The sequence below is a fragment of the Oncorhynchus mykiss genome, chromosome 18, assembly GCF_057628025.1.
Source record: "Oncorhynchus mykiss isolate SJ-2025 chromosome 18, ASM5762802v1, whole genome shotgun sequence".
Lineage (NCBI taxonomy): Eukaryota > Metazoa > Chordata > Actinopteri > Salmoniformes > Salmonidae > Oncorhynchus > Oncorhynchus mykiss.
The window spans coordinates 44,535,746-44,561,112 of record NC_143039.1 but is presented as its reverse complement, the minus strand read 5'-3'; the positions used below and the strand labels follow the sequence as shown (position 1 = coordinate 44,561,112).

The following is a 25,367-nucleotide window of genomic DNA, read 5'->3' as shown; positions in this document are numbered from 1 at the left end:
GCCTACTAACACTGGACCCCATATAATATCACTCTACCGTTTAGGAGTGAATTATACCAGTAGGGGGAGACTTTGCATCGAAATGAACCATAGAAATGGACTGACCGGAAAATTCCTTGAAATTATCCTCTGCTATAGGGTTTCCCAAACTCGGTCCATGCCCTAGCACGACACAGCTGATTCAAATAACCAACTCATCATCAAGCTTTGATTATTTGAATCAGCTGTGTGGTGCTAGGGCAAAAAAAAAAATGTGTGTGCACCCAGGTGCCCCAGGACCGAGTTCAAGAAGACCTGCTCTATTGGACTATAGGGGCCCTCAGGAAAAACAGTTGGTAGCACAATTACAATGTCAAGCTGTCACAGTCATTTCAGTAAAGTAATACTTTGTTACAGGGAAATAATAGCTGATGATATGTCTGCAGTAATTTAATGGTTGTTTTTGCCTCTCCATTGGACAGAAGATGCAGATATTTATAACCCACAAATTAAGATAAATGTTATCTTTGACTAATGGCAACTGGACTTTTCTGGAACATTTATGTAGGCTATTAAAAGGTATATCACGTCAAAGTGTATTAAAATAAATGTAGATGCAAGCAACAGGACAGTTGATTTGATGGCAGTCCGTTGATACTGTATGATGTACAGAGAGGCGAAGCTCTTGGCTTGAACAATGCTCCCATATGGTCGGAGTTACTGTCAATCATTGGACGAGCTCTCCCTCATATGACCTGTATTTTCTTGCCGACTCTCTCTGCATACAGCAATGCGGTTGAGTTTGTGTAACGTGTGACATGGCCGAATCTTAGCGCGTTATAGCGGAACATCTGACTTGCGTTTCTACTACACTCAAGTGAATACAGGGTATAATTAAGTCCGGATTCAACTGTGAAACATCCAAGTCAAGTGTCCTACGCAGCAATTTGACTCGAACTACATTTTTTTTTTTGTACGAAAAAGTGCGTGGAGGAATAACAAAACGCAACACGTATCCGGTGGGATTCCATTCTAGAGTAGAGAAACGCGAGGGTGCAAAGGGGAGAAGGGGTTAGTCACAAACAGAAGAGGAAAGGGAGAGGAGGAGAAAGATTTTGTATGTTTTTGCCGTATCGACACATTTTATTGAAGGAATAATGAGGAACATTTGGATAATTTTGACCCTCGGCATAACAGCCTTTCTCTCGGGGGAAAGGGTAAGTTTTAAAAGCGAACCATGTCGATTTGTTTGAGGGGGTAGCTGGGAAAACGAACAACTTCGAATCTTTGACCACTCCACTCTTTCTTGATTGTTGCATTGTAACGTTAGAGTACTCGGAGCAATTGTAAATGTAGCCTATTCTTGTCCTGAATTTGACACGTTGTAGTCTATCATATTATAACTTAAGAGCAATGTCAATTCAGTTTCGGCCAGAGGTATTTTTTTAAAACTATAGTCAATATTATTTGTAATTGTTTTTCTTGGTCTGGGAACCATAACGTTACTGTACTTGCACGTCAAGTTTGTCGATGTTGACAATGTTTCAACGTTCAGAGTTTGCTTTGAACAGATACATTGTTTTTAGAGTTTTAGTTTAATGTCAGTATTTAGTATTTTATCCCCTAAACTATCATTTCGATGTACGTGGCAGGTTGCTGGTCAAAAATAGAGGAACCCTTTCTGTATGGAAATGTCAACTAGCATAGTTTTACAAATCAGTGCTTATAAGCTATCTGTTATCATTTGGTCTTTGGGGGTAATAAAACCCAGTCTGGTTCCATTTATGCGGCTTTTGTCGTTAGAATTAATGGCCAATTCATAGGTTATCTTATTGTGAAATGCAAATAAACACTTTTTGCTGCATGTAGCCTATCCAAATTGCCTAGCCTATTCATAGCCATGGGAAGTAGGGGTGCGGATGGTTCTGCAGCACCACCTGAAAATAATGTGTATGTGTGTGTGTGTGTGTGTGTGTGTATATATATATATATATATATACACACACACACACACAGTACCATTCAAAAGTTTGGATACAACAACTCATTGCAGGGTTCTTCTTTATTTTTACTATTTTCTACATTGTAGAATAATAGTGAAGACATCAATGCTATGAAATAACACATGGAATCATGTAGTAACCAGAAAAGTGTTAAAAAAATCAAAATACATTATGTTTGAGATTCTTCAAAGTACCCTCCCTTTGCCTTGACAGCTTTGCACTCTTGGCATTCTCTCAACCAGCTTCATGAGGTAGTCAATTAATAGGTGTTAAAAGTTAATTTGTGGAATTTGTGTTGTGACAAGGTAGGGGTGGTATACAGAAGATAGCCCTATTTGGTAAAAGACAAAGTCCATATTATGGAAAGAACAGCTCAAATAAGCAAAGAGAAACAACAGTCCATTACTTTAAGACATGGTCAGTCAACACAGAACATTTCAAGAACTTGGAACATTTCTTCAAGTGCAGTTGCAAAATCCATCAAGCACTATGATGAGGACCCGCACTGGAAAGGAAGACTCAGAGTTACCTCTGCTGCAGAGGATGCGTTCCTTAGAGTTACCAGCCTCAGAAATCGCAGCCCAAATAAATGCTTCACATAATTCAAGTAACCGACACATTTCAACATCAACTGTTCAGAGGAGACTGCGTGAATCAAGCCTTCATGGTGAATCAAGCCTTCATTGCTGCAAAGAAACCACTACTAAAGGACACCAATAAAAATAAGACTTGCTTGGGTCAAGAAACACAAGCAATGGACATTAGACTGGTGAAAATCTGTCCTTTGGTTTGATGAATTTGAGATATTTGGTTCCAACCGCCATGTCTTTGTGAGATGCAGAATAGGTGAACGGATGATCTCCGCATGTGTGGTTCTCACCGTGAGGCATGGAGGAGGTGTGTGGGGGGGGGGGGGGGGTGCTCTGCTGTTGACACTCAATTATTTATTTAGAATTCAAGGCACACAAACATGGCTACCACAGCATTCTGCAGCGATACACCATCACATCTGGTTTGGGCTTAGTGGGACTATCATTTGTTTTTCAACAGGGCAATGACCCAACACACCTCCAGGCTTTGTAAGGGCTATTTGACCAATAAGGAGAGTGATGGAGTGCCGCATCAGATGACTTGGCTTCCACAATCATACAATCTCAACCCAATTGAAATGGTTTGGGGTGAGCTGGACCGTAGAGTGAAGGAAAAGCAGCCAAAAAGTGCTCAGCATATGTGGGAACTTCTTCAAGACTGTTGGAAAAGAATTCCATGTGAAGCTGGTTGAGAGAATGCCAAGCGTGTGCAAAGCTGTCATCAAGGCAAAGGGTGGTTACATTGAAGAATCTTTAAATATGTACATTTCATAGTTTGGAGTAATCACTCTTATTCTGCAATTTAGAAAACAGTGAAAGCAAAGAAAAACCTTTGAGTAGGTGTGTCCAAACTTTTGACTGGTACTATATATATATATATATATACATATACATACATACATACATACATACAAATTGGGGGGGGGGGGTAATTTTTTCATGAAAGTATTGGAAAAGTAGTGCACCTTTTCTGTCACTTTTAGGAAGCAGAGGGCAGAGAGAGTGACATTTGCTTTGCCTGTTAGCTGTTTAGGCATTGCACCGATTGCTTTGAATTTGGTTTTGGCATTTGAACTTGGCGTTGTAAGCCTTGTTGTAATCTTATAGCCAGGGGTTGATTAATTGGGAATTGGGAGGTGGGGAGCCCTCCTTTTTGGTGACCATTTGAAACCAAAAGCTGTTTTATTTCTATTACGATACAGGCTGTGATAGCTGTAAGCCTAATTGTTATTTTTTATTTAGTCTCCAAGTAGGCTAGTGCAATTTTGGTTTAGTGTAGGTCTATTGGTATGAAAATAAACAACTGAACAATTTTCTACTTAGAGCATTTCCCCAAAATACATGTCATGTTTTTGGCATCAAAGACAACAATTGTAGGCTATAACACATTTGCATTGTCATGCATTGACAGAATGATAATTGAGATAGCCCAACTAGGTAATCATTAAGGTTAACTTTTTAACTTCTTGCTGTATGCCAACATCATCATCATCCTCTTCCTGCATCCAAACCTGCATCCCTACCTGTAGCCTACCTGCATCCCTACCTGTAGCCTACCTGCATCCCTACCTGTAGCCTACCTGCATCCCTGCCTGTAGTCCACCTGCATCCCTGCCTGTAGTCCACCTGCATCCCTGCCTGTAGTCCACCTGCATCCCTGCCTGTAGTCCACCTGCATCCCTACCTGTAGCCCACCTGCATCCCTACCTGTAGTCCACCTGCAGCCCTACCTGTAACCTACCTGCAGCCCTACCTGTAACCTACCTGTAACCTACCTGCAGCCCTACCTGTATCCTACCTGTAGCCCTACCTGTAGCCTACCTGCATCCCTACCTGTAGTCCACCTGCATCCCTACCTGTAACCTACCTGCAGCCCTACCTGTAACCTACCTGCAGCCCTACCTGTAGCCTACCTGTAGCCCTACCTGTAGCCTACCTGCAGCCCTACCTGTAGCCTACCTGCAGCCCTACCTGTAGTCCACCTGCATCCCTACCTGTAATCTACCTGTTTCTGGTGTAATACATTTCTACCTCACACTATCAGTCTTGCCTGTCCATCTTCCTGAATTAAAACCTTTGATATTCTAACAAATCAGTCTTGTTGGCAAATCATAAAATATTACAAAGTTATTTAGATAGAGTGTGGATGTAGGGCTATTTTTTTGTGTGTGTATATAATGAGCACCCAGATGCTGCGTAGGCAACACAATATCAGACACAAGCTGGCCCGGTGAAACATTTCCAATGTTGGCTACTAGGTTGCTCAAAAATGTTTCAATATTCTCAGTGCTGCCTCATTCGTTGATGCAATGCTTCAATATTCGCAGAATGTTTCCCTTACCTGGTAAATAATGCAGACAGGCAAATACAAAAAAATGAGCTGGGTGCACACATAAGGAACACTTTTGGTGGGTAGCGCACGAAACAATGACACTGTCATAGTACACTGCATGCACTGTTCCACAAGGGTGACTTCATATAGCCTATAGCAGGGGGTCTGCATCCTTTTTCATAGGAGTGGCAATTTACAATTGATCCTACAATTTCTAAAGGTCTGGGTGCCAGTTATGATTTTCAGATAAGCATTGTAGGCTACTCAACTGTGCCCAGAAAATGTCTAATTGCCCACAAACTGAATAGCCTAATTCTAGCTGCCTACTAGACAGAGACGCTGTTCATTCAGCGACACTCCACAGAGCTCCACTACGCCTGCCTGTACCGAGGCGTTGTCGATTCAGCGTTGCTGAATTACGGGTGTGTCCTTAATGTGTCGATTCCTTGGTCGAGTTTCTTTTGTCTTTATGCGTCCTGGTGTGTTGAAAGCCTAAGTAATACCTTCGATGTATGCCTTTTTATTTCGATGCATCTGGCATAGTTTTCATTTTGCCGTCAGCTGTTTTTCGCTCTGGTTACCTTCACATTGATGTCGGGATTTGAAGTGGGCCTTGATAGTGTGTGTTATGCATCTATTTCATGTTGCACGGTATATGTATGCACTGTTCCATAAGTAGGCTAAATGAGTAAATGTAGCCTGTGTATGATGAGGTTGAGTCGTACGTTGTAGACGACATTCCGCAGACCCTTTAAACCTAATAGAAACCTAATATTGTGGTGAGAATGACCGGGGGACGTTTTTGTTTTGTTTTTGCTGTTCTCCAAATAGGATTTTTTGTGTTTTAAAAATGTGTAGAAGTACAGTAAATGAGCTTCAACTGGTGGGTGTATCTCGACACACCCAACTTTGCCATTCAATAGGCTAAGCTGAACTGCCCACCGCCCACCCCCAAAACTACTGACCCGCGGCTATGGACCTGTTCATCAACTTAACCGGGAAAGTAACCTAGCTATAGTCCTATCCCTATGCTATGTTATGTTGCGCTGCTCAGCTCGGTTTACTGCTTGGTTATCAGAGTCAGACATAACTCCAGGCAACCCAACAAGATACTGTGATGTTTGCATTCACTTTAGTGAGGGCTGAATAAGTTGTTTGACGCATTTCCATTACAGGATGTACCCCCCAGTGTTTCCTAAAAGGCTCAGACGTTTCTGTCTCCATCTACACGGGCCTCACCCGAGTCACTATGCCATTGGCTCTGGTGGACCTCTTACTAAGGGGCCAAACGCCAGGCCACTGGTACTTTTCAGCTTTCGTTTACATAACAATGGCTAATTGTGAACTTTAACACTTCAGAAAGCAACTGTTTTGATTATGCAGAGGTTGATTCTGCTCTTCACAGGTCCTCACTGTCACCATTAGCTATGAAAACAATTTCCCTATATAAAGGTGTATACACTCGTGTAACACTGGTGTTAGTCGAAAAGCAGCATTATTGTCCAACCTATTAGAAATATGTATAGTATGCTTTAAATGATAAAGTCCAAACTTACTCTTATGCGATTATGTTGTTTCTATATCATGTTTAGTCATTCAATTGGGGCACACTGTTTATCCCATACATTGGCTAAAATGCCAGCATGGATATCAGTGAGCATTTGTGTCTCATGTAGTTGGTGCTGTAACTGAACTCTTATTCCAAGTGTCCCGCTGTTTTCTCTGTGGCTTACAGACTTGTCACTTGGCTCCGCTCCTCTATGAATGGTTGTCCAATTAGCTGATTCAGACATCAGTGTTTTTTAATGAGTCATAGTTTGGCATGAGGTCACTCCCAGACTGCACGTTTTTTAATAGACGAGCCTTAACCTGAAGCCCTTATGTCTGCTTGACTCAAAGGTGTCACTCCCTTGGATGTGATTGGGGAGAAGCTCAAAGCTCAGAAAAAACACAAGTGGTCATGTTACTGTGCATTTTTGTTGTTTCAAACAATGTTGTGATCAGGCAATTGTGAAGAGAGCCTCCCAACCTGTCATTTTCTTTGACCCTTTGGGTTGCATGTAGCCTACCCAGTTATGATCCATGGTTGTGTGGGCATGACAACTACAGGCCCAACTGCTCACACTGTAATGAACACGAGGGGAGACAGAGAGCTGGTTTCAAGCGCAGGGCGCAGCAGGTGTTTATCGCAAAGGACCACATGAGGAGACATGTCGCTGGATCCAGGGGCAGGCTGAAGGTCATACACAGGGGCCCAAAATGGCAACAGTACAGGCAGGGAACAGGCTAGTAACGTAGTCCGGGAGATCAGACAATAGGTAGATAACAGGAAATCCGATAGGAAATAGGCAAAAGGCGTCGTTAGTTTTTGCCTGCCTCACTATCATAAACGGGAGGAGTAAATTACGGGAAAACACAGAGCTCCGAAAGACGTGTGCCACAAAACAAACAATAACTCCGTGATGGGGTGCAAAGAACTGAACTAAATAGTGTGTGATAATGACATACAGGTGTGTGAAAAGGTGATTAGAATTCAGGTGATTGCGATCTGGAGAGTGAGCTGCGTTCAGGGGATCTAGGTGTTTGAGGGTGTGAGTTGGAAGCAGACGTTACACACACATTCATTTCTAGTCAACCATATATGGTTCTATATCATAAACCCCCCCCCCCCCTCCCCTATCAATCTATCACTTCTCTCTCTATCTGTATTTCCCTTCTTGCAGTGAGGGGCGTAGATATCCGCCTCAATGAAACTCGTCACGTGGCATTGATTCTCAATGTTGGCATGGCAATCAAGTGGTTTGGCTGATAACCACCAGAAAAATCTATGTGTTAATTAGAAGGTTGACGTTTATTGTCATGAATCTTGCCCTGGAGGTAGAACTTAGAGATTTCCGCTAGATGTGCCGGCTGGAAAGTCAAAATTGGCTATAAGTGACCGACCGGCTTGCTACAGTCTTATGCAGTAAAATTTGAAATGGTATTTCTGATAAAACTAGAGACTCAGAGCTAGAAAATGTTATATCATACCTTACAATTGAGGAACATTAGGTAAGTAATTCTGCTTTGAATGTTGATTAACTTGTAACCCCACTTTTGAGAAAATGGCCCTTGAATGTTTGTTACACCTACTGGAGAGCTCTTTGTCTACATCCATTCAGCATCTTTCACACCCTCTTAAGCCTTGGCCCCACCCATCTCTTTAAGGATTCACATGTGTGGCCATGTGGTAAACAGAATGAGTACAGTAGTGTACTAAACAACCAAATATTTCAAGACTAAAGGCTTGTTTATGGTACGTCTATTGACATGTCTCTAGACAGTTGTCACACTGACATCATGAATATTCAATTGTTTTATATTTTGTTTTTTAAAATGACTTTTTACCCTTTTTTCTCCCCAATTTTGTGCTATGCAATTGGTAGCTACAGTCTTGTCCGTCGCTGCAACCAAAGCACGACCCTGCCAAGCTGCACTGCTACTTGATACACGCGTTTGCTTAACCCGGAAGCCAGCCGCACCAATGTGTCGGAGGAAACATCGTCCAACTGGCGACCGTGTCAGCTTGCATGCACCCGGCCCGCCACAGGAGTCGCTAGAGCACAATGGGACAAGGCCATCTCGGATGGCCAAACCCTCCCCTAATCCAGACGACGCTGGGCCAATTGTGCACTGCCTCATGGGTCACCCGGTAGGGGACGGCTGTGACACAGCCCGGGATAGAGCCCGGATCTGTAGTGACGCCTCGAGCACTGCGATGATGTGCCTTAGATAGCTGCGCCACTCGGGAGGCCCTTTGAACATTCTATTCTCGTCCGACATCAAACTTGTCATTATGAAAAAGTATTAACACAAAAAAATGTATTTAGTATATGTCAATCTAGCTAACCAGGCAACTAAAATAAACTTTAAAAAACATTTTTTGGTTCTTTTTTAGCTTGTTAGCTAGCTAACGTTATGTTCAAATAATAGTTCAAATAATGACCATATCATATAGCTGACAGCGTCTTATTACAGGAATATAAACTCACAGCTAGATCATTATTTACAATTTAAATAAGATAATTACAGAATATAGATTATGGTTATGAATGTGACAATTAAAGCAATTTTAGAACTTGGACACTGTCTCGTTGGCCTAACGTTATAACCTAATTTAACTTTGATGCAGTTCATGTTGTTCTTCACATTACCGTCTCTGGTAAACACACATTATATCCAATAGAATCTACATTTATTTGTCACATGCACAGGTGTAAAAGGTACAGTGAAATGGTTACTTGTATAGTGGCTAGCTAGCTAAACAATTAACCAAAATCCCAACTCATAATGCATGAATCTCCAGGTAGCTAAATCTAACCAACTAGGTTCAAGCTAGAACTAGCAATGCAAATGGCTCTGATATACGAATAAATTACTACACAGATCATACACATAACGTTAGCTAATGAGCCAGCCAGCTAATATTAACTAGCTAGCTAACAGTACTGTTTAACTTGCAATCAAAATTACTTTCTGACAAATTGTAGTGAGGTAGACTCTCTTACCTGTATACATGGATGAACGCTTTTCCCTCTCTGTCACGGATGCCATCGTTGCCCCTAGTTTGAAGATGTAATCCGAAGACAGGTGTTTTATACAACATCCTTCTGTGTGTTCTCTTACGACTCCCTCCACATATTTGCAGTCAAATGCCACAATTTTCTCCATCTCCTTAGCGATCAAACTCTGCTTCCACCGGACATTCCGCTGATTTCAAAACTCGGTCCTCCAGAAAGTGGAGAGGATTAGTAACACTTTTGCATTTCTTTGTGATCTCTTTCAGAAAAGCTGCGTTAGAAAGGATTACCTACACATACTGAGCAGCTCATGTTATATGGCAGACCAATCCAAACTCATCTCTCGGCATGTCCAGCCAATCATGGTTAGCGGGAAGGTTCCTGTATTTTTTCCGTAGCTAAACCAACTAGACTCATAATTTGACAATTGAGATCGTATTTACAAATGGCATACACGTTTGTTGTTAAAGCACATGAACGTTCACATGTTCCAGAAGGCATTTCTTCCAAAAAACATATTTAGATAAACTAATTACGTTCAAATGGCTCTCCTGTGAAGTAGTGACACACGACATACACCTAGTTTCTTGAAACGAGTCAGATATCGTAAAAAATTCATGAAAACCAAAATGAGCTTTTTGGTCTAAATGTAAGGTTAGTGTTAGGCATTAGGGTTAGCAGTGTGGTTAAGGTTTAGGGTTAGGTTTCATAAAAGGTTTTATGACTTTATAACTGTGCCAGCTAGTGGCCACTCTGGAGAGCTGCCTCCAGGGCAAGATTCCCTTCCCACCACCCTTTTCAGTGTATTGCGCACTACTTTTTAGTTACACTGAAATGTATGATCCAACAATCGATTGCATGCTATTATCTCATGTTGATGTTTTGAAATGTATTTAGACTCCAGGCTTTATTCACTCCATGTTGCGGATTTTCAGCATTGCAGCGTGGTAGAAATGTAAAGGCAATGTTCCCGCTAACGCGGTAAACGCTGCATGTGTCGGCTCAATCAGAAATGACCTTTTACATTTCTATCTTTCAATCTGTAACGCTTCAGCAATACAAATTAAGTAGAGCCCTTAGTGTCATGCAATGCAGGACCTCAAAGGAATAACTCCGAAATGGCCTTGGAATCTTGGGACACTCAAGGACAATGAGTGGGGAACCACTGAAATTCCATTCTATACACTTAGAGGGACTTTGCATCCAACAAAATAGGTGATTGTTTACAAACTGTATATCATGAAGCATTACACATCAATAAGCACACCATAAATGCATGAATGCTTACATTAAGTTGTAATAATGCTATGTAGCTGTAAAGAAATGTTTATGATGTGCTTATGAATGTGTATTGTGTGCTTTATTATCCCGTGCCCTTAAATAACACGAAATCAAGGGGGTCAGGGGAGATGTACTACACAGCACATCAGAGTTTCATTTGTTGGCCGTTTGTTTTTTTTGTTCACTGATTTAAGTAATGTTGTGCCCGAGTAGCACAAGCTGCTAACTGACCGCTGCATCACCCCACACTCCTGACAGCTCATCACCTGAGGCTGTTTGGCTTCGGCATAAAGAAGAGGGTAACAACATCGATACACAACATTTTGACCGGAATATTTGTACACGCTGCTATTGTGCAATTTTAGGACCAGGCTCTTTTAAGGTGAGTAGAGGAGGCCTTTATCCATCCTTCTTTTATAAAAGTAAGCTATTTAAGAAGAGCATCATCTCTAATTTAAGGCATGATAAATAAATAAAATGTGTGTCTGCAGTGGGCAAAATATTCACTTTCCTTAGCCTCCCATCCCATCTTGAACATTCTAGTCTTTATCTGGGAGCAAGCCTTTTAGGTACATACAGCCACATAGAAACCAGGGCTAAGTTTGTGGACCGTGTTTTTATAAACCTACCACAAATCAAATCAACGTTTATTGGTCGTGTACACAGTTTAGCAGATGTTATAGCGGGTGCAACTAAATGCTTATGTTACTAGCTCCTAACAATGCAGTAAAATGTCAAAAAGTACACAAATACAAATAATATTTCTTTTTACAAGAAATGTTGAAATGTCGGAATGAATTTTATTCACCTAAATAGCACTAACTGTAATACTAGATTGCATATCTTTACATATATATACCATATCAATTTACACAATATATACTAAGAATGATATGTACAGCAGTTTTTTCGAAGAATCCAATAAATAAATCAATATGTGGTGTGTGTAAGCAGTGTAACTAAAGTGCAATAAACTGTAGTAATAATAGAATACAGTATTTAGTTACACACTACAAAACTCCATGGCAAAATGGATAGAATTGCAGGAATTTAGCTTCCAGACCAGAGCCTGGAATATACATATATATGTATGTGAATGGTCTGTGTGGACTGTATGTGAATGGTGTGTGTGGACTGAATGTGAATAGAAAAGGTGTGTACAGCAGTGGTTATATAAGATGAGCCATGACTAGAATATACTATATACATGTGAAGTGGGTAAAAAAGTATGTCAACATTATTAAAGTGACCAGTGGGAATAGTCATGTCTTGCTGTGTGCAGCATCTACTTCATGCCCCTTCCGGGGGTGTATTCATTTGCTCCCTATCTGACAAACATTATGTAATCTCTAATGGATTCTACAGGCCGAGGCTCCTTGGGCCTCTGAAGGAAGGCGTCCATCCCTTGTGCTCTTGCTTCGTCATCAGCCACGCAGCCCTGATTTGTCGACGCAACCCCGAAGCTAAGATTCTGCTTTGTCATTACCGCTGTCTATTTGAGTTGCGCTGAGAACAGTTGCATGAATATTCCCTTTAAGACAGCTGAAAAGAATGAAGGCAAATGTTTTTTAATTTTTTTAATTTAAAGAACAGAGCGATGCAGCAACACACTCTGCTTTGTGGACACTCAAGAAGCGAGTGTTTGTGTCGGCGTCGCGAACATCTGCAGGACGTATGTGTGTTTGTTTGAAAGGAACAGCTTCTCCCCCTCACGCCTCTTGACTGGTTGGAAGGGATTCTTTCATGAGGCTGAGGTTGTGTGTTTCCAAAAGACAGTCAGTCCAGCCTTCTAGGAATGGGGAAAACACATTGGGGAGAGGGCAGCACATGGACAGTGGTTTAACTTTGGCACCTTCCACCATGCATGTGGCAGGGGCAGTAAAGAGCCACAATTTGACAAACTAGTGACCCCTCATCTTTCTCAACATGGATGTCAAGTTTTTGTTGAAAACAGTAACTCATAGCAGCTTTTGCTTATAAAGCAGTCTCTCCGCACTCTCTTGATTAGCATAGCAAATGGAAAGTTCCTTCAGTGGATTGCGGTGGAGGTTCTGTGGTTGTGACGAAGAGAAGAGGGGAAAACCCTGTTTTCTTTGCTTGTTCCATTTACTACCCTGCATGCAGCCTGGTGACACTTTTTCATGGAAGAGAACCGTGTGAATTTGGTTTCCCTTTTGGCGAACAAATCTCCCTCTATCTGGTGCTTTACTGCGGGGGAACGCGTGAGTCCGTCTGACTTGGCGGGGGGGCGCGGCAGACCCATGTGCCGAGCAGAATGGCACTGGATTGGGCTAGTTAGGACAGTAATGAGAGTTAAGTGTTTGGCTTGAGCACAGCATCACAGATCTGCCTGATACTATCCCCAAGAAATCTGGGTTGCCAAGAGTAATAACGGCAATATTGTGTCAAAAAGCAATTTGTGCTTTCCCTCATTGAAATGAAAAATGTATGATCCAACAATCGATTGCATGCTATTATCTCATGTTGTTTTGAAAGCTATTTAGACTCAGGGCTTTATTCAATCCATATCGCGGATGTTCAGGATTGCAGCGTGATAGAAATTTAAAGGCAATGTTCCCGCATTAGCGGTAAACGCTGCATGTGTCGGCTCAGTCAGAAAGAAATGACCTTTTACATATCTTTCAATCTGTAACGCTTCAGCAATCCAGATTAAATAGAGCCTTACTGTCATCCAATGCACTAGATACTTCACTGCAAGTAGTGAAATCTGAGCAAGCCTTAAGGTAAACTATCTTGAAATGATAAATACATATATAAATATAATTTTTTTTAAATAGCTAAATGATCTGCCAATAATTTTAGATGAGTAAAAACACATTTGTGTTGAGTGAGGTAAAAATGTACAGTTTCTGCAGCCTTGAAGGTCCTCAAGAACACCGTGGCCTCTATCAATCTTAAATGGAAGAAGTTTGGAACCACCAAGACTCTTCCTAGAGCTGGCCGCCTGGCCAGACTGAGCAATCGGGGGAGAAGGGCCTTGGTCAGGGAGGTGACCAAGAACCCGATGGTCACTCTGACAGAGTTCCTCTGTGGAGATGGGAGATCCTTCCAGGACAACCATCTCTGCAGGACTCCACCAATCAGGCCTTTATGTTAGAGTGGCCAGACGGAAGCCACCACTCAGGAAAAGGCACATTGACGGCACGCTTGGAGTTTGCCAAAAGGCACCTAAAGGACCCAGACCATGAGAAACAACATTATCTGGTCTGATGAAACCAAGATTGAAATCTTTAGCCTGAATGCCAAGTATCACGTCTGGAAGAAACCTGCCACCATCCCTATGGTGAAGCATAGGGAGAGACATTAATAAACTGTGCAGCGACCCTCCCCATGCAACCTGACAGAGCTTGAGAGGATCTGCAGGGAACTCCCCAAATACAAATGTGCCAAGCTTGTAGCGTCATACCCAAAGAAGACTCAAGGCTGTAATCGCTGCCAAAGGTGCTTCAACAAAGTACTGAGTAAAGGGTCTGAATACTTATGGCAATGTGATATTTCAGTTTATTTTTAATGTGCAAATTGCTTTGTCATTATGGGGTATTGTGTGTGTAGATTTAATTTTTATTCCCATCCATTTCTGAATAAGGCTATAAAGTAACAAAATGTGGGAAAAGTCGAGGGGTCCGAATACTTAACAAATGCACTCTGTGATTGTGTAAAATTGTGTTTTTACCGTTGCCACATTTAAAGGAAGGACATCTCCTTGGTTTTCCAGGTTCAGTAAAGAGGAATACATCTGGATGGACATTCTTTAATCTGGGCCTCCTTTCACCCTCAAATCATATTTTAGGTGCCACGGAATTACTCTCAAGTGAATTCAGTCACAACTAGAACTTTGAACAACACTCTCCAACTCCTTGCTCAGACTTGGGCACACGCACGCCACACCAGAATTCAGAATTTACAGAAATCTTTGTTGGTTCACAGTTTCATAGTTTGTGGTCAAGCTTGTTGGTCTGCCGTTTTGTATATCTACTGCCTGCTAAATCAAACGTTGCTTGGAGGCCTCTCCTTGTCCCTTTTGGCTCTGTTCTGCTGTATAGACAAGGATCTGAGTGGGAATGTGCTCCATCTGTGTGGTGTTATCCAAAGAATGGGGGATATATGAAGGCATGACGTCAGTTTAACTTTTTCCATCTCTCTCCCAAGATTGCTCTGGAAAACGACACGGTGCATTTAACACATCTGTGCTCACTCATATTTACGAGCCCATTTTATCAGTTCTAAAAAGCTCCTAATTGAAACCTGTACTGTGCTCCACGAAGCAGAAGAATGTACTTTAATGTCTGGTGTTTCCATTATTTTTCCATGGCTTGATTCTATGCAACACTGAATCAGCTGCCAGGTGTACATCTTGCACTCTAATCAGGGTGTGTTAGGGACCACAAATTATACCTAATAATCTCGTAATGTTTTCATGAGAAATCTCCCAGATTCCAAAGGCATTTGAGGAACTTCCGTAATGAAATGGATAGAAATTTGTTAGGGGCTTTCAAAATAACACCTCTCATTTGAATGCTGTGGTCATGTGTAAACCTTTCTCTTTTATTCAATGGTACTGCATTTAAAGTCCCTGATGGCGCACTCATGAATATTCAGCAGAGTAGTGGTTGTCATAGGAACAGTTTTATAAAAACAGGAAGTACTTTACTTCTCTGTCTAGTTACACCGTACCGTAGGGAAATACTATATAACCAATAATTGCTCTCTAAGGCACAGCTATTTTTTTTACTATTTTGCTCTCCTTCTAGCATGTAGGAAAATTGCCTCCAATTCAGATTCGGTTCACTTGTACAAAGACATTTTCACCTTTTTGTGTTTTGTAAAATAGCTACATTATTATCTTTAATCCTAGCCGTGTTTAGAATACAGCTTCCTGCGTCTTCTAATTTGGATCCAGAAGACAACCATGATGTCATGATTGAAAGGAACTAGAAGCACAAGCATTTCGCTACACTCGCATTAACATCTGCTAACCATGTGTATGTGACAAATAACATTTGATTTGAAGACTCTGTAGTTTGGTTCTCCAGGGCAGCGGTGGCAGGCACACTGTCCAAAGCCCTAAACCCTGACAACACATCATCAAACAAAGACCGACAACGCGTCATTCAGCAAAGGGCAAACCAACAGTAATCAATGGCATGGGATAAACATAGTACAGATCAGATGTAAAGCCCGGCCAGACGAGACCGAAAGGGTGGCCTTGTGTTGTTTCAGGAACTCAGGGAAAGCTAGGCGGCAGATTTCATAACTGCACATTCTTCAGGAATTACAGCAGAGGGATAGAATTGGGTTGCGTAGCGAGAGTAAGATTTGGCAGATACGTTAACCTTTCTGATCTCCCCATCCCGGATCCGGGTTCGTGAATACAGACTCAAGCTCATTACCATAACGCAACGTTAACTATTCATGAAAATCGCAAATGAAATGAAATAAATATGCTAGCTCTCAAGCTTAGCCTTTTGTTAACAACACTGTCATCTCAGATTTTCAAAATATGCTTCTCAACCATTGCAAAACAAGCATTTGTGTAACAGTATTGATGGCTAACGTAGCATTTAGCATTAACATTCAGCTGGCAACATTTACACAAAAAAACAGAAAAGCATTCAAAAAAATCATTTACCTTTGAAGAACTTCAGATGTTTTCAATGAGGAGACTCTCAGATAGCAAATGTTCAGTTTTTCCTGAAAGATTATTTGTTTAGGACAAATCGCTCCGTTTTCTGCGTCACGTTTAGCTATGAAAAAAACCCTGTATCCAGGATTGTGTAAATCTATCAGCAAGCTCATTAGCATAACACAACGTTAACTATTTATGAAAATCGCAAATGAAATGAAATAAATATGCCATCTCTCAAGCTTAGCCTTTTGTAAACAACACTGTCATCTCAGATTTTCAAAATATGCTTCTCAACCATAGGAAAACAATAATTTGTGTAAAAGTAGCTAGCTAGAGTTAGCATTTCGCGTTAGCATTTAGCATTAGCATTAGCGTTAGCATCCAGCACGCAACATTAACAAAAACATAAAAGCCTTCAAATAAAATCATTTACCTTTGAAGAACTTCTGATGTTTTCAATGAGGATACTCTCAGTTAGATAGCAGATGCTCAGTTTTTCCAAAAAGATTCCTTGTGTATTAGAAATAGCTCTGTTTTATACATCACATTTGGCCACCAAAAAAAATCCATAAATTCAGTCCTCAAAACGCAAACTTTTTTCCAAATTAACTCCATAATATCGACTGAAAACATGGCAAACGTTGTTTAGAATCAATCATCAAGGTGTTTTTCACATATCTCTTCATTGATACATCGTTCTTGGACACATGCTTTCTCCCCTGAATCAAATGGTAAAGTGGAAGCAGCTGGCAATTGCGCACCGAATTCGACGCAGGACACCAGGCGGACACTTGGGAAATGTAGTCTCTTATGGTCAATCTTCCAATGATATGCCTACAAATACGTCACAATGCTGCTAAGACCTTGGGCGAACGACAGAAAGTGTAGGCTCATTCGTTGCGCAATCACAGCCATATAAGGAGAGAATGGAAAACAGAGCTTCAGAAATTCTGCTAATTCCTGGGTGATGCATCATCTTGGTTTCGCCTGTAGAATGAGTTCTGGGGCACTTACAGACAAAATCTTTGCAGATTCTGAAACTTCAGAGTGTTTTCTTTCCAAAACTGTCAAGAATATGCATAGTCGAGCATCTTTTCGTGACAAAATATCGCGCTTAAAACGGGAACGTTTTTTATCCAAAAATGAAATAGCGCCCCTAGAGCTCTAAGAGGTTAAAGCTGTTTTTAGCTTCACAGTTTTGTCAGCGATCACAATTGCTGGTTCTTGACGGAGGACAAAACAATACATTTAGGAGGTTCTGGCCGTGTGTGTCGAAAGTGTGTTTTCTGTGTTGATAAAGTTGGCTTCTCCAAGGGTCCAGAGGGGGGAAGATGTTCCTTCTGCCACACATTCATTAATGATGGAGAAAGCAGCCAAGACGTGGTACTGGTAAAGGACCTATTTCTGTTTCCACAGAATGGAATATGAATTGCCTCCTCTTTCTCAAATATGAGCTCAGGGCTAGAGCGCTGCTTTGAACAGTCAGACAAAAGCTCCATAGAAACCAAGCAAACCCGCTTTTTGTAAAAGCCCTGATATTTTTATTCAGAGGGTAGCTTATATGCCTATGGGTTTTGTGACTTTATAACTTTATTGCGCGGAATACAGAAAACAGAGACCGGAAAATCCTGGTCTGTTACAGCTGTTTTACAAAAGTTGTCTACATAATGTGCTGTAGATGATATTGTCCAGAACCGTGTGAGTTGTTTACCCTTGCTTTGTGAGCTAACTGTGGCTACATTGTTTTTCTGTTAATTAGCTAGGAATGCAATCCCAGCAGCTGGCATGCATAAAACATGGAGTGGAAAATGATTTTCCCTTTGTTGTGGAGTGGTTTGTTTCAACAAACATGGAAACCAAATCGGAAGGAGCGGTGGTATTCTGTCAAGCGTCACACACACACAAACTCAACTGGCTTCCTCTCTGTAGAGTAGTGTTTGATCTCTTCCTGTGTACGAGGCCTGACTCGCTCCCCGAACGCCGGCTATAGCAGCTAATCTTCAGCATATGTCACTTCCTAAACTGATAATCCTCCCAGTAATTGTGTGACTGTGTGAAAGGTTAGTATGTACTGTAAGTATGTGTGTCTCCCCCCCCCCCGCACCTTCTTGTTAACAAAACAGGAAGAGGCCACATATTTAAATCTGTGGCATCATTCAGAGCAGCTTTGTTCTCTGAGAGTCTGAGGTTAAGGTCAATGTTTCAATATGTCTTCATGATGCACTGTTGAATAGTATGTGACTGTGCAAACCTATAAGGTAACTAGCCCAGCTCCCAGGGCCTTGTCTCATTAATTGGCTATCAGATGACTCTTGGCTTCCCACTCTTCATATGTTGCCACTTGGCTTGAGCATGCCTTTAGGGCTGTTATTGTTTCGATCTTACCTCCGTAGTGCGGACAGAGTATGTAGCTTGCGGTGAGGGCTAAGTGCCCCAGTGTGAAACTTTAGACCTGTCTCTGAATCAGTGTTTGAACGAAGCGACCGGGGCTAACCCTCCTAGTCCTGGATCACAGTCCCTGCAGGTTGTGCTGAGACCCGGGTTGGTGCTCCAGTCATTTTATTTGATCTTGTGCTAGCGTTGGTTTTGTGCTCTGCTGGATTAGATTTGGATAATGGGATCAGGGATCACCACCTGCTTCTCTCTTCCTCCCCCTGCCGGTACTGGCTGTGTGTCGCTCCCTTCATCAACCTCTCAACATTCATTTTCCTCTTCATTGTCAGCATTATAGTCCGCATCGTCATGCCCTCAGGTACACTAACAGATAAACAGGTCCACACTGCTCTCAGAGGAACAAGTCATCACCGCTATGGCAACTCCATCTCCACTACCTCTCTCCCTCGTCATTATTTCTTTCATCTGGGCCAATCTCTCTCTTCCCCCCCCCCTTTTCCACCCTCTTCCTACTGTCGCCCCCCCTTTTCCACCCTCTTCCTACTGTCACCCCCCCTTTTCCACCCTCTTCCTACTGTCGCCCCCTGCCCCCACCACCAGAGTGTAGTGCCCTCCTGACTCCCGTGAACACAAATCCTCTTAAGGGAAGGGTTGGATGGGAATTCAATTGCTGCACTGTTAAGACTGAAGCAGATCAGCCACTGAAGCGGTGAAATCACCCCCCATACACATGGCCCATATCTATCCAGATAAGGGCTCATTTGCAGCAGTGGAGCAGTGAGAGATGAACTGAGCTTTGGAGGAATTTGGCAGGTCATATTTTTTTCTGCACAAATAGATAAGTGGGTGGGGAAAAGGCCATATGTATAAATGAGCTTGAGTGTGGGTGAAAGAGCATGAACATTTTCGCATCCCACCGGTCCGTTCTTAAAGTTTTCTTCCTGTAAATGAAAGGAATAAGATTGCAAACTCTAAATACTATGACCTAACACATTTGGAAAATAATCTTGTTACGACAACTCAACTTGTCTGTCCATGCCTGTAAAATTGGATAAGTTATCAAATAAAATGACAACAAATCCTCAAAAGTCACATAGCGCCTTGACTATGAAGAGACAACGAAAGCCCCCTCCCAACGAGCCACTTTTCTGCATTATGTTGTGAGAAAGACAACATGACATTGTGGTCAGGTCACCTTTGACCCCCCCCCCCCACTCCTAGGAGCTATTTCATGTCACAGCCCTTCCTGGCTGCATGGGGTTAATGAGCTGGCTCTGAAATACTCATGAGTTTCCTGTTAAGAAAAGGGTTAAAAGCCTGGATGGAAGCCGGACAAAGGCTCACCACACAACAACTTTTTTCACCACTCTAGCCGAGGCTTAGAATCTGGATTAAATTAAACTTTGAACCAGAAGCTAATTTATCCATCACGCCCCCCCCCCCCCCTCCCTGGATGCCATAGCTCTTTTAGGGGCCCGGGGAACCAAACACAAAGGCTTTGAGCGATGCTGATTGAAGCCATGCCTTTATCCTGACACGCTGAAGGGGATAGCAGACTGTTTGAAGTGTGAATGAGAAGTGCCTTGTGACACAATGGCAACAGTGGCATGGATCAGAGGTATTGCTAGTTAGCATAGTGGTTTAGTATAGCTGGCTTAGGCTGAAGCACATGGGTTGAGGTGACTGGTGACTTCTTTGGTCGCCTTTGTGCCTGAAATTCTTTCCAAGCATGTTGAAAAGGCTCCGAACGGGGATACAGCCCCACAATACAAATAGGTCAGCCTTGAGAAGGTATTAGATTCATCTACAGTTTGAAATGTTTTGTATGCCTTTTGGAGTGGGAGAGGCAATGAAAAGAAATGTAAAAATCTGTATTACTGTGTGGGGAGTATTGGGGGGGGGCATCAAAATACATTGTACAATGAATTTCTCACAGGCTGTGGCCTGGAAGGGTGCATTCATCTCCTGCTGTTGAGCCCTGCAGAGCACCTGAAACACCCCCGACTAATAGAGGGGTTAGAGGGGGGTCGGGGGGGGGCTGGGACATGCGAGGGAGCATGTTTCCCTGTGTCCGCTTCATTTGTTTGTGCCTCTCTGCATGCCTCTAGGTTTGTGTGCCAAGGCAGTGTAGGTCTGCCGGGCAGCTTCCCCCGTGAACCAGGTGTTTGTTGCTGTTTTACGTAACTTGTTTTCATTGCGAAAACCTTGAATCGAGTCCTTGTAATACGAAACTGAATACTGTAAGGAGGATTTGGTTCACTCATTGTCCATGTCAAAGTCAAATTATACATTGCTCTTCTTATTCAAACAATGCAGTAATCGGGAGGTACATCTTTGGTGAAAAGCATCCACCCTCCTCCATTCTCTGGCTCGTATTAAGATATAAGGAAAAAGCGAAGGCCTGTTTTCTCTCTCCAAGAAGAGGACTTGGCAGATCCTCTCAGCATTCCTCCTCCTCCGATAGCTTTTCACCAGGGAGGAATGCCTTTCAGTCACTGACAGCTCCCGGCGGAACGGTACGAATCTGGACCACACGCTGTAAGCCAGCCCTGTGTTCAGGAAGAATCCAATCGTACCCGAGTGTTGCATATCAAACCAAAGAGATGAGCGCTTTGAACAGAACCCAAGGCCTGTTTCCTGCAATATCCATCCTTCATTCTCTCCCTAATGTGCACAGGCCCCATCGAGAATAGTCAAGCATACTGGGAGCAAAAGTATTCATTTCCTTTTTCTAGAAAAAGCAGGCCTCTCTTCCACCTGTAGGTTAAACATCTTAGAGATTATTAATATGCTGCAGGTGAAGTCAGAAAGGTGGAATCTAACTCTTTGAGGCCATAAGGACATTTAAACATTTTCCTCCACACGGCCACCAGGGATTTTACTACAGGAATGGAAATCCGGTCTGTGTTATATTAAGATCAATGAGTCACGGTAGAGTTACTCGGACTTGGAGAATGAGCTCTTGGGAAAGTGTTAATTTTCTTCAGCGTGATTGTATGGAGCCGACCGCGGGGCAGGCCTGCTCATTTTCCCCATGACTGAAATGGCCTCATCTTGCTTTAATGTGCCTCTAGCCAAAAGTGCTTCAGTAGAGGTTACCGTGTGAGACAGTTTTGGTCCGGCTATTAATTAAAGGTGAAACTGATGACGCCGTTGGAATTGTGTGTGTGTGTGTGTGTGTGTGTGTGTGCGCGTGCGTGTGTGTGTGTGTTGGCTGCAGTAATTGCTCTTACCTGAGGCTTTCAAATGCCCCCTCGTGCTTTCTCTTTTGTGCACTCTCCTTTTTTAACGTTCTCTCACTTTCCCCCTCCCCTCATCAACCTCTCTTTTAGGTGATATGAGCCATGATTTATAAGGCCAATGATGAACTGGCTGGAGGAGTAATTCAGTGCTTATAACCTGAATAGATTACATTTTGTCAACCGCTATTCCACTATCATCCTCATAGTAATTTTGCTGCATGATATGTGGCCTTGGAAAGGCCTTGGTCTGTTCCAGACCTTTAGTGAAACGTTTCTTTGTGATGAAGTGCGTGTTGCTGAGTTAGTCAGGGATGTGTGAAATGAACGCTAAGCAGGTACAAAGGCAGGGCGAAAGAACAGAGTGTCTCCAACGACATTCAGACAAGTCAGAACCGGGTCAAAATGGTGAGTTTGCGAACATGGCGTGGTACTTTTCCTCTTCAGACGATATCAATTAGGGGGTCAGTGGTTTGCTGAGGATTGAGACTTTTCTAAGCCCCTTCCCCTCTCTCCCCACTCGTGTTCAACAAGCAACATCCCTCCTCTCACAGATCTGCCCTCTGAAGAGACCTACCGTTCATGTTTACACGGGCACCATTTTGACTGGCCCAGTGTTATTTGTGTGGATAGTGGACTTTATATATGGTAGTCAAGTAAGAACATTGCTCCTGGATGTGGGAATTCTAGATTACTGATGCTTCTGAACTAAATTTTTTTTTTTTTGGTTACAGCAAGAGATTTTATGGTTATAGAACATTAGACCTGTTTTTATACAGGCCTAAGCTCTTAAAACCACCCTGTGCTCGTTTCTGTTCAGCCTTGCCTCTGTTACAGCTTCCTATTTCCACTGTGACTTGAGGGAAGAAACCTGCCGTGCTGCGGCAAATCTGTCAGTTTCCCTCCTCACAAAAAATGACTCGCAGGTGAAGCCCATTTCCCAGCATATTGGGTTTCCGAGCTGACAAAGAATCTAGGGTTTCCTATGCGTATCAAAAGATGTTTAACGGGGCCGAGGAATTTCCCAATTCCCAACCCCGGGGGGGGGGGGGGGGGGGGAGTATTCCAAATGGTAGACTTGGTGTTCCAGAGAGGGCTGTGTGCAGAAAGAACTCTGTCACTTTCTACAGGCTTAGATGCAATAGAGCTGAGGTCTTCACTCAAAACGTTACATGTTGAAACCTCGTGAGCTACCTTTTGCTTCTTATTGTTTCACTCAAGGTTTACATTTAACTTTACATTAGGTTCATCAGGTGCCTCAGCGAATGAGTCAAGCAGACGGGCTTTAATTGGTATGCGAGTAAAATATTTAGTGGTCCGAGGTGAAGTTAATTAGCCGTAATGTGTTGCAGCGTGTGTGAGCGTTCACACACATTGACACACCGATACCAGAGCGCGCAATTGGCACATATGTCGCATGTTATGTTATATTGCAACATTGCAAAAATGATTGTGTCTTATGAATCGTGTTATGGCTTGTTATGATTCATGGTCTCATTTAGGTTTACATTCAGACCATTAGAATACATATTTCTTGCCTTATTTTATCTTGCTGAACTGCGTAAATAGGATTGTACAGGCAGGTAGGTTTACTCTATTGTCCCACAGCCAGGCTATCAGTGAGCGTCTGTTTTCATTGGAAACCTTGAAATTGACTTTCTTCCTCTCAGGATGCTGTCTCTTATTGGGCGTCTATAGGAAAAACATCAGATTTTTTTTGGCACAGGCGCAAAATAAAAGTATTTTGACAAAATACTTTTTTATTTTGCACAGTCTGTACTATCAGGTTCTTTATGATTCTTGCCTCGTGTTACATTAATGCAGTCTGAGGTAGATTAACCGACAGTGTATGTGAGGACAGAATTAGTCAAGCGCTCCGTTCTCTTTTTGTGAGACATTTTTTGCGAAAACTCCTGAGCCTGGTCTTATTTTGGTCAAACTGTAACAAAGGTTCCCCCCAGCCAGCTTATGCAGCTTGTGTTTGTTCACATATGGATGTAGTTTAAGGTACTTTGAGCTGCTTGACCGAACTGTGACACGTTGTTTGTTTGGAGGACTAAAGCAAAGCTTTATGCATCAGAACTTGATGGCCTTTTTGGGGGTATAGAATGTCCTAGTATTGTGGAAGAACTAAAGAAACCTATCTGTCAAACGGTTCTCAAAGTACTGAGCATATTTACCCAGCAGTATGTGGTGAGCTGATCCAGTTCCATAGATCAGCAAGGTCTGCTGGTTTTAATTCTAGCACAGTCCCAGACAGTTTACTCAATCTTTATGAGGACATAAAGATCAGCTAATGCACCCGTAAATGGCTACTCTCCGCCATTTAATTTGATGATGGAGTCCAAACTGCGCCCCGGAATGAAAAGGTAACAAATCCACCTATAAACTCTCCGCGTCAACCCAAGCATGGCACTGCTTTGAAACGGGAAGGAGCCATAGCATCTAGATTACTTCCTGAACTTTCCAAAGGAGCACTTCAGCTGGGTTCATTTCAGTGTTCATCATTCAGTTTATTACGAGTGGTGACCGTTTTGGAATCTCAGATCAACCACCGATCAATTGTTCAAAAGCTAGTCCTAGATATACTGTCAACGCTCGTCTGTGTAGCTCTTCTTAACTGTGTCTTTGTATTCCAATTAGGATTATAAAGGCTTTATACTTTTAAAAAATCATTAACCAGAAAGCCCTGTTGTGGATGCATTATTTATGCTGTTATGCGTGATGAAAAAGGAACATGTGGCAAAGTGAGCTACTAGCAACAGAGCCAGATGAACAGATTTTGTTTCCTGGATTTTGTGGTAAATGTCAACACACACACACACACACACCAAGCTACAAAGCTGTCCCCCGCACTCCGGGAATAGCTCCAGGGCACACAGTCTGGTTTTAGGGAGAGTTTGATTTGTGTCAACTTCCTGCAGTAACAGCCCCTCCCCTCCAGTGTCTCAAAGACCATCAATTTGTTTCTTATTATGATCCCAGGAGGGCAATAAAAGTTGACGGTTCTGAAGAGCGCGGAGAGACATCCGTCCACCCTACTCCCCCTCCTTTCCTTCACCACCACAACCATTTGCTTAGCTTGTGGGGTCAGTGTTTGAACTCCCACTTCGTTGCTGTAGACTTGTAGCCTTTATGAACTAATTTCTCAACCCCAATTACATTTGACAAGCAAATCCTCACCAACAAACATCAATCATGAAGCCAGCTTGCTCCTGCCGGTTGTTTGTTTAGCATTAGCATGTGCTAGTGTTAGCCTACAAAATGGCCGCCAACAGGTGCCAACCTAGCAGTCCATTTGCTGTTGTCATTATCTCTTAAGACAAAAAGTGACACACTAAAC

General features: G+C 42.5%; 1 protein-coding gene across 1 annotated transcript in view; it reads left to right on the top strand.

The window, feature by feature from the left end:
• Positions 1 to 649: 649 nt before the first annotated feature.
• LOC110496118 (syndecan-2-A) overlaps positions 650 to 25,367 on the top strand; it is a 34,635-nt gene continuing 9,917 nt past the window's right edge. The window contains exon 1 of the mRNA XM_021571819.3: positions 650 to 1,196. Coding sequence (XP_021427494.3) covers positions 1,137 to 1,196 — 60 coding nt within the window. The 5' untranslated portion in view covers positions 650 to 1,136. The remainder of the gene's footprint in view (positions 1,197 to 25,367) is intronic.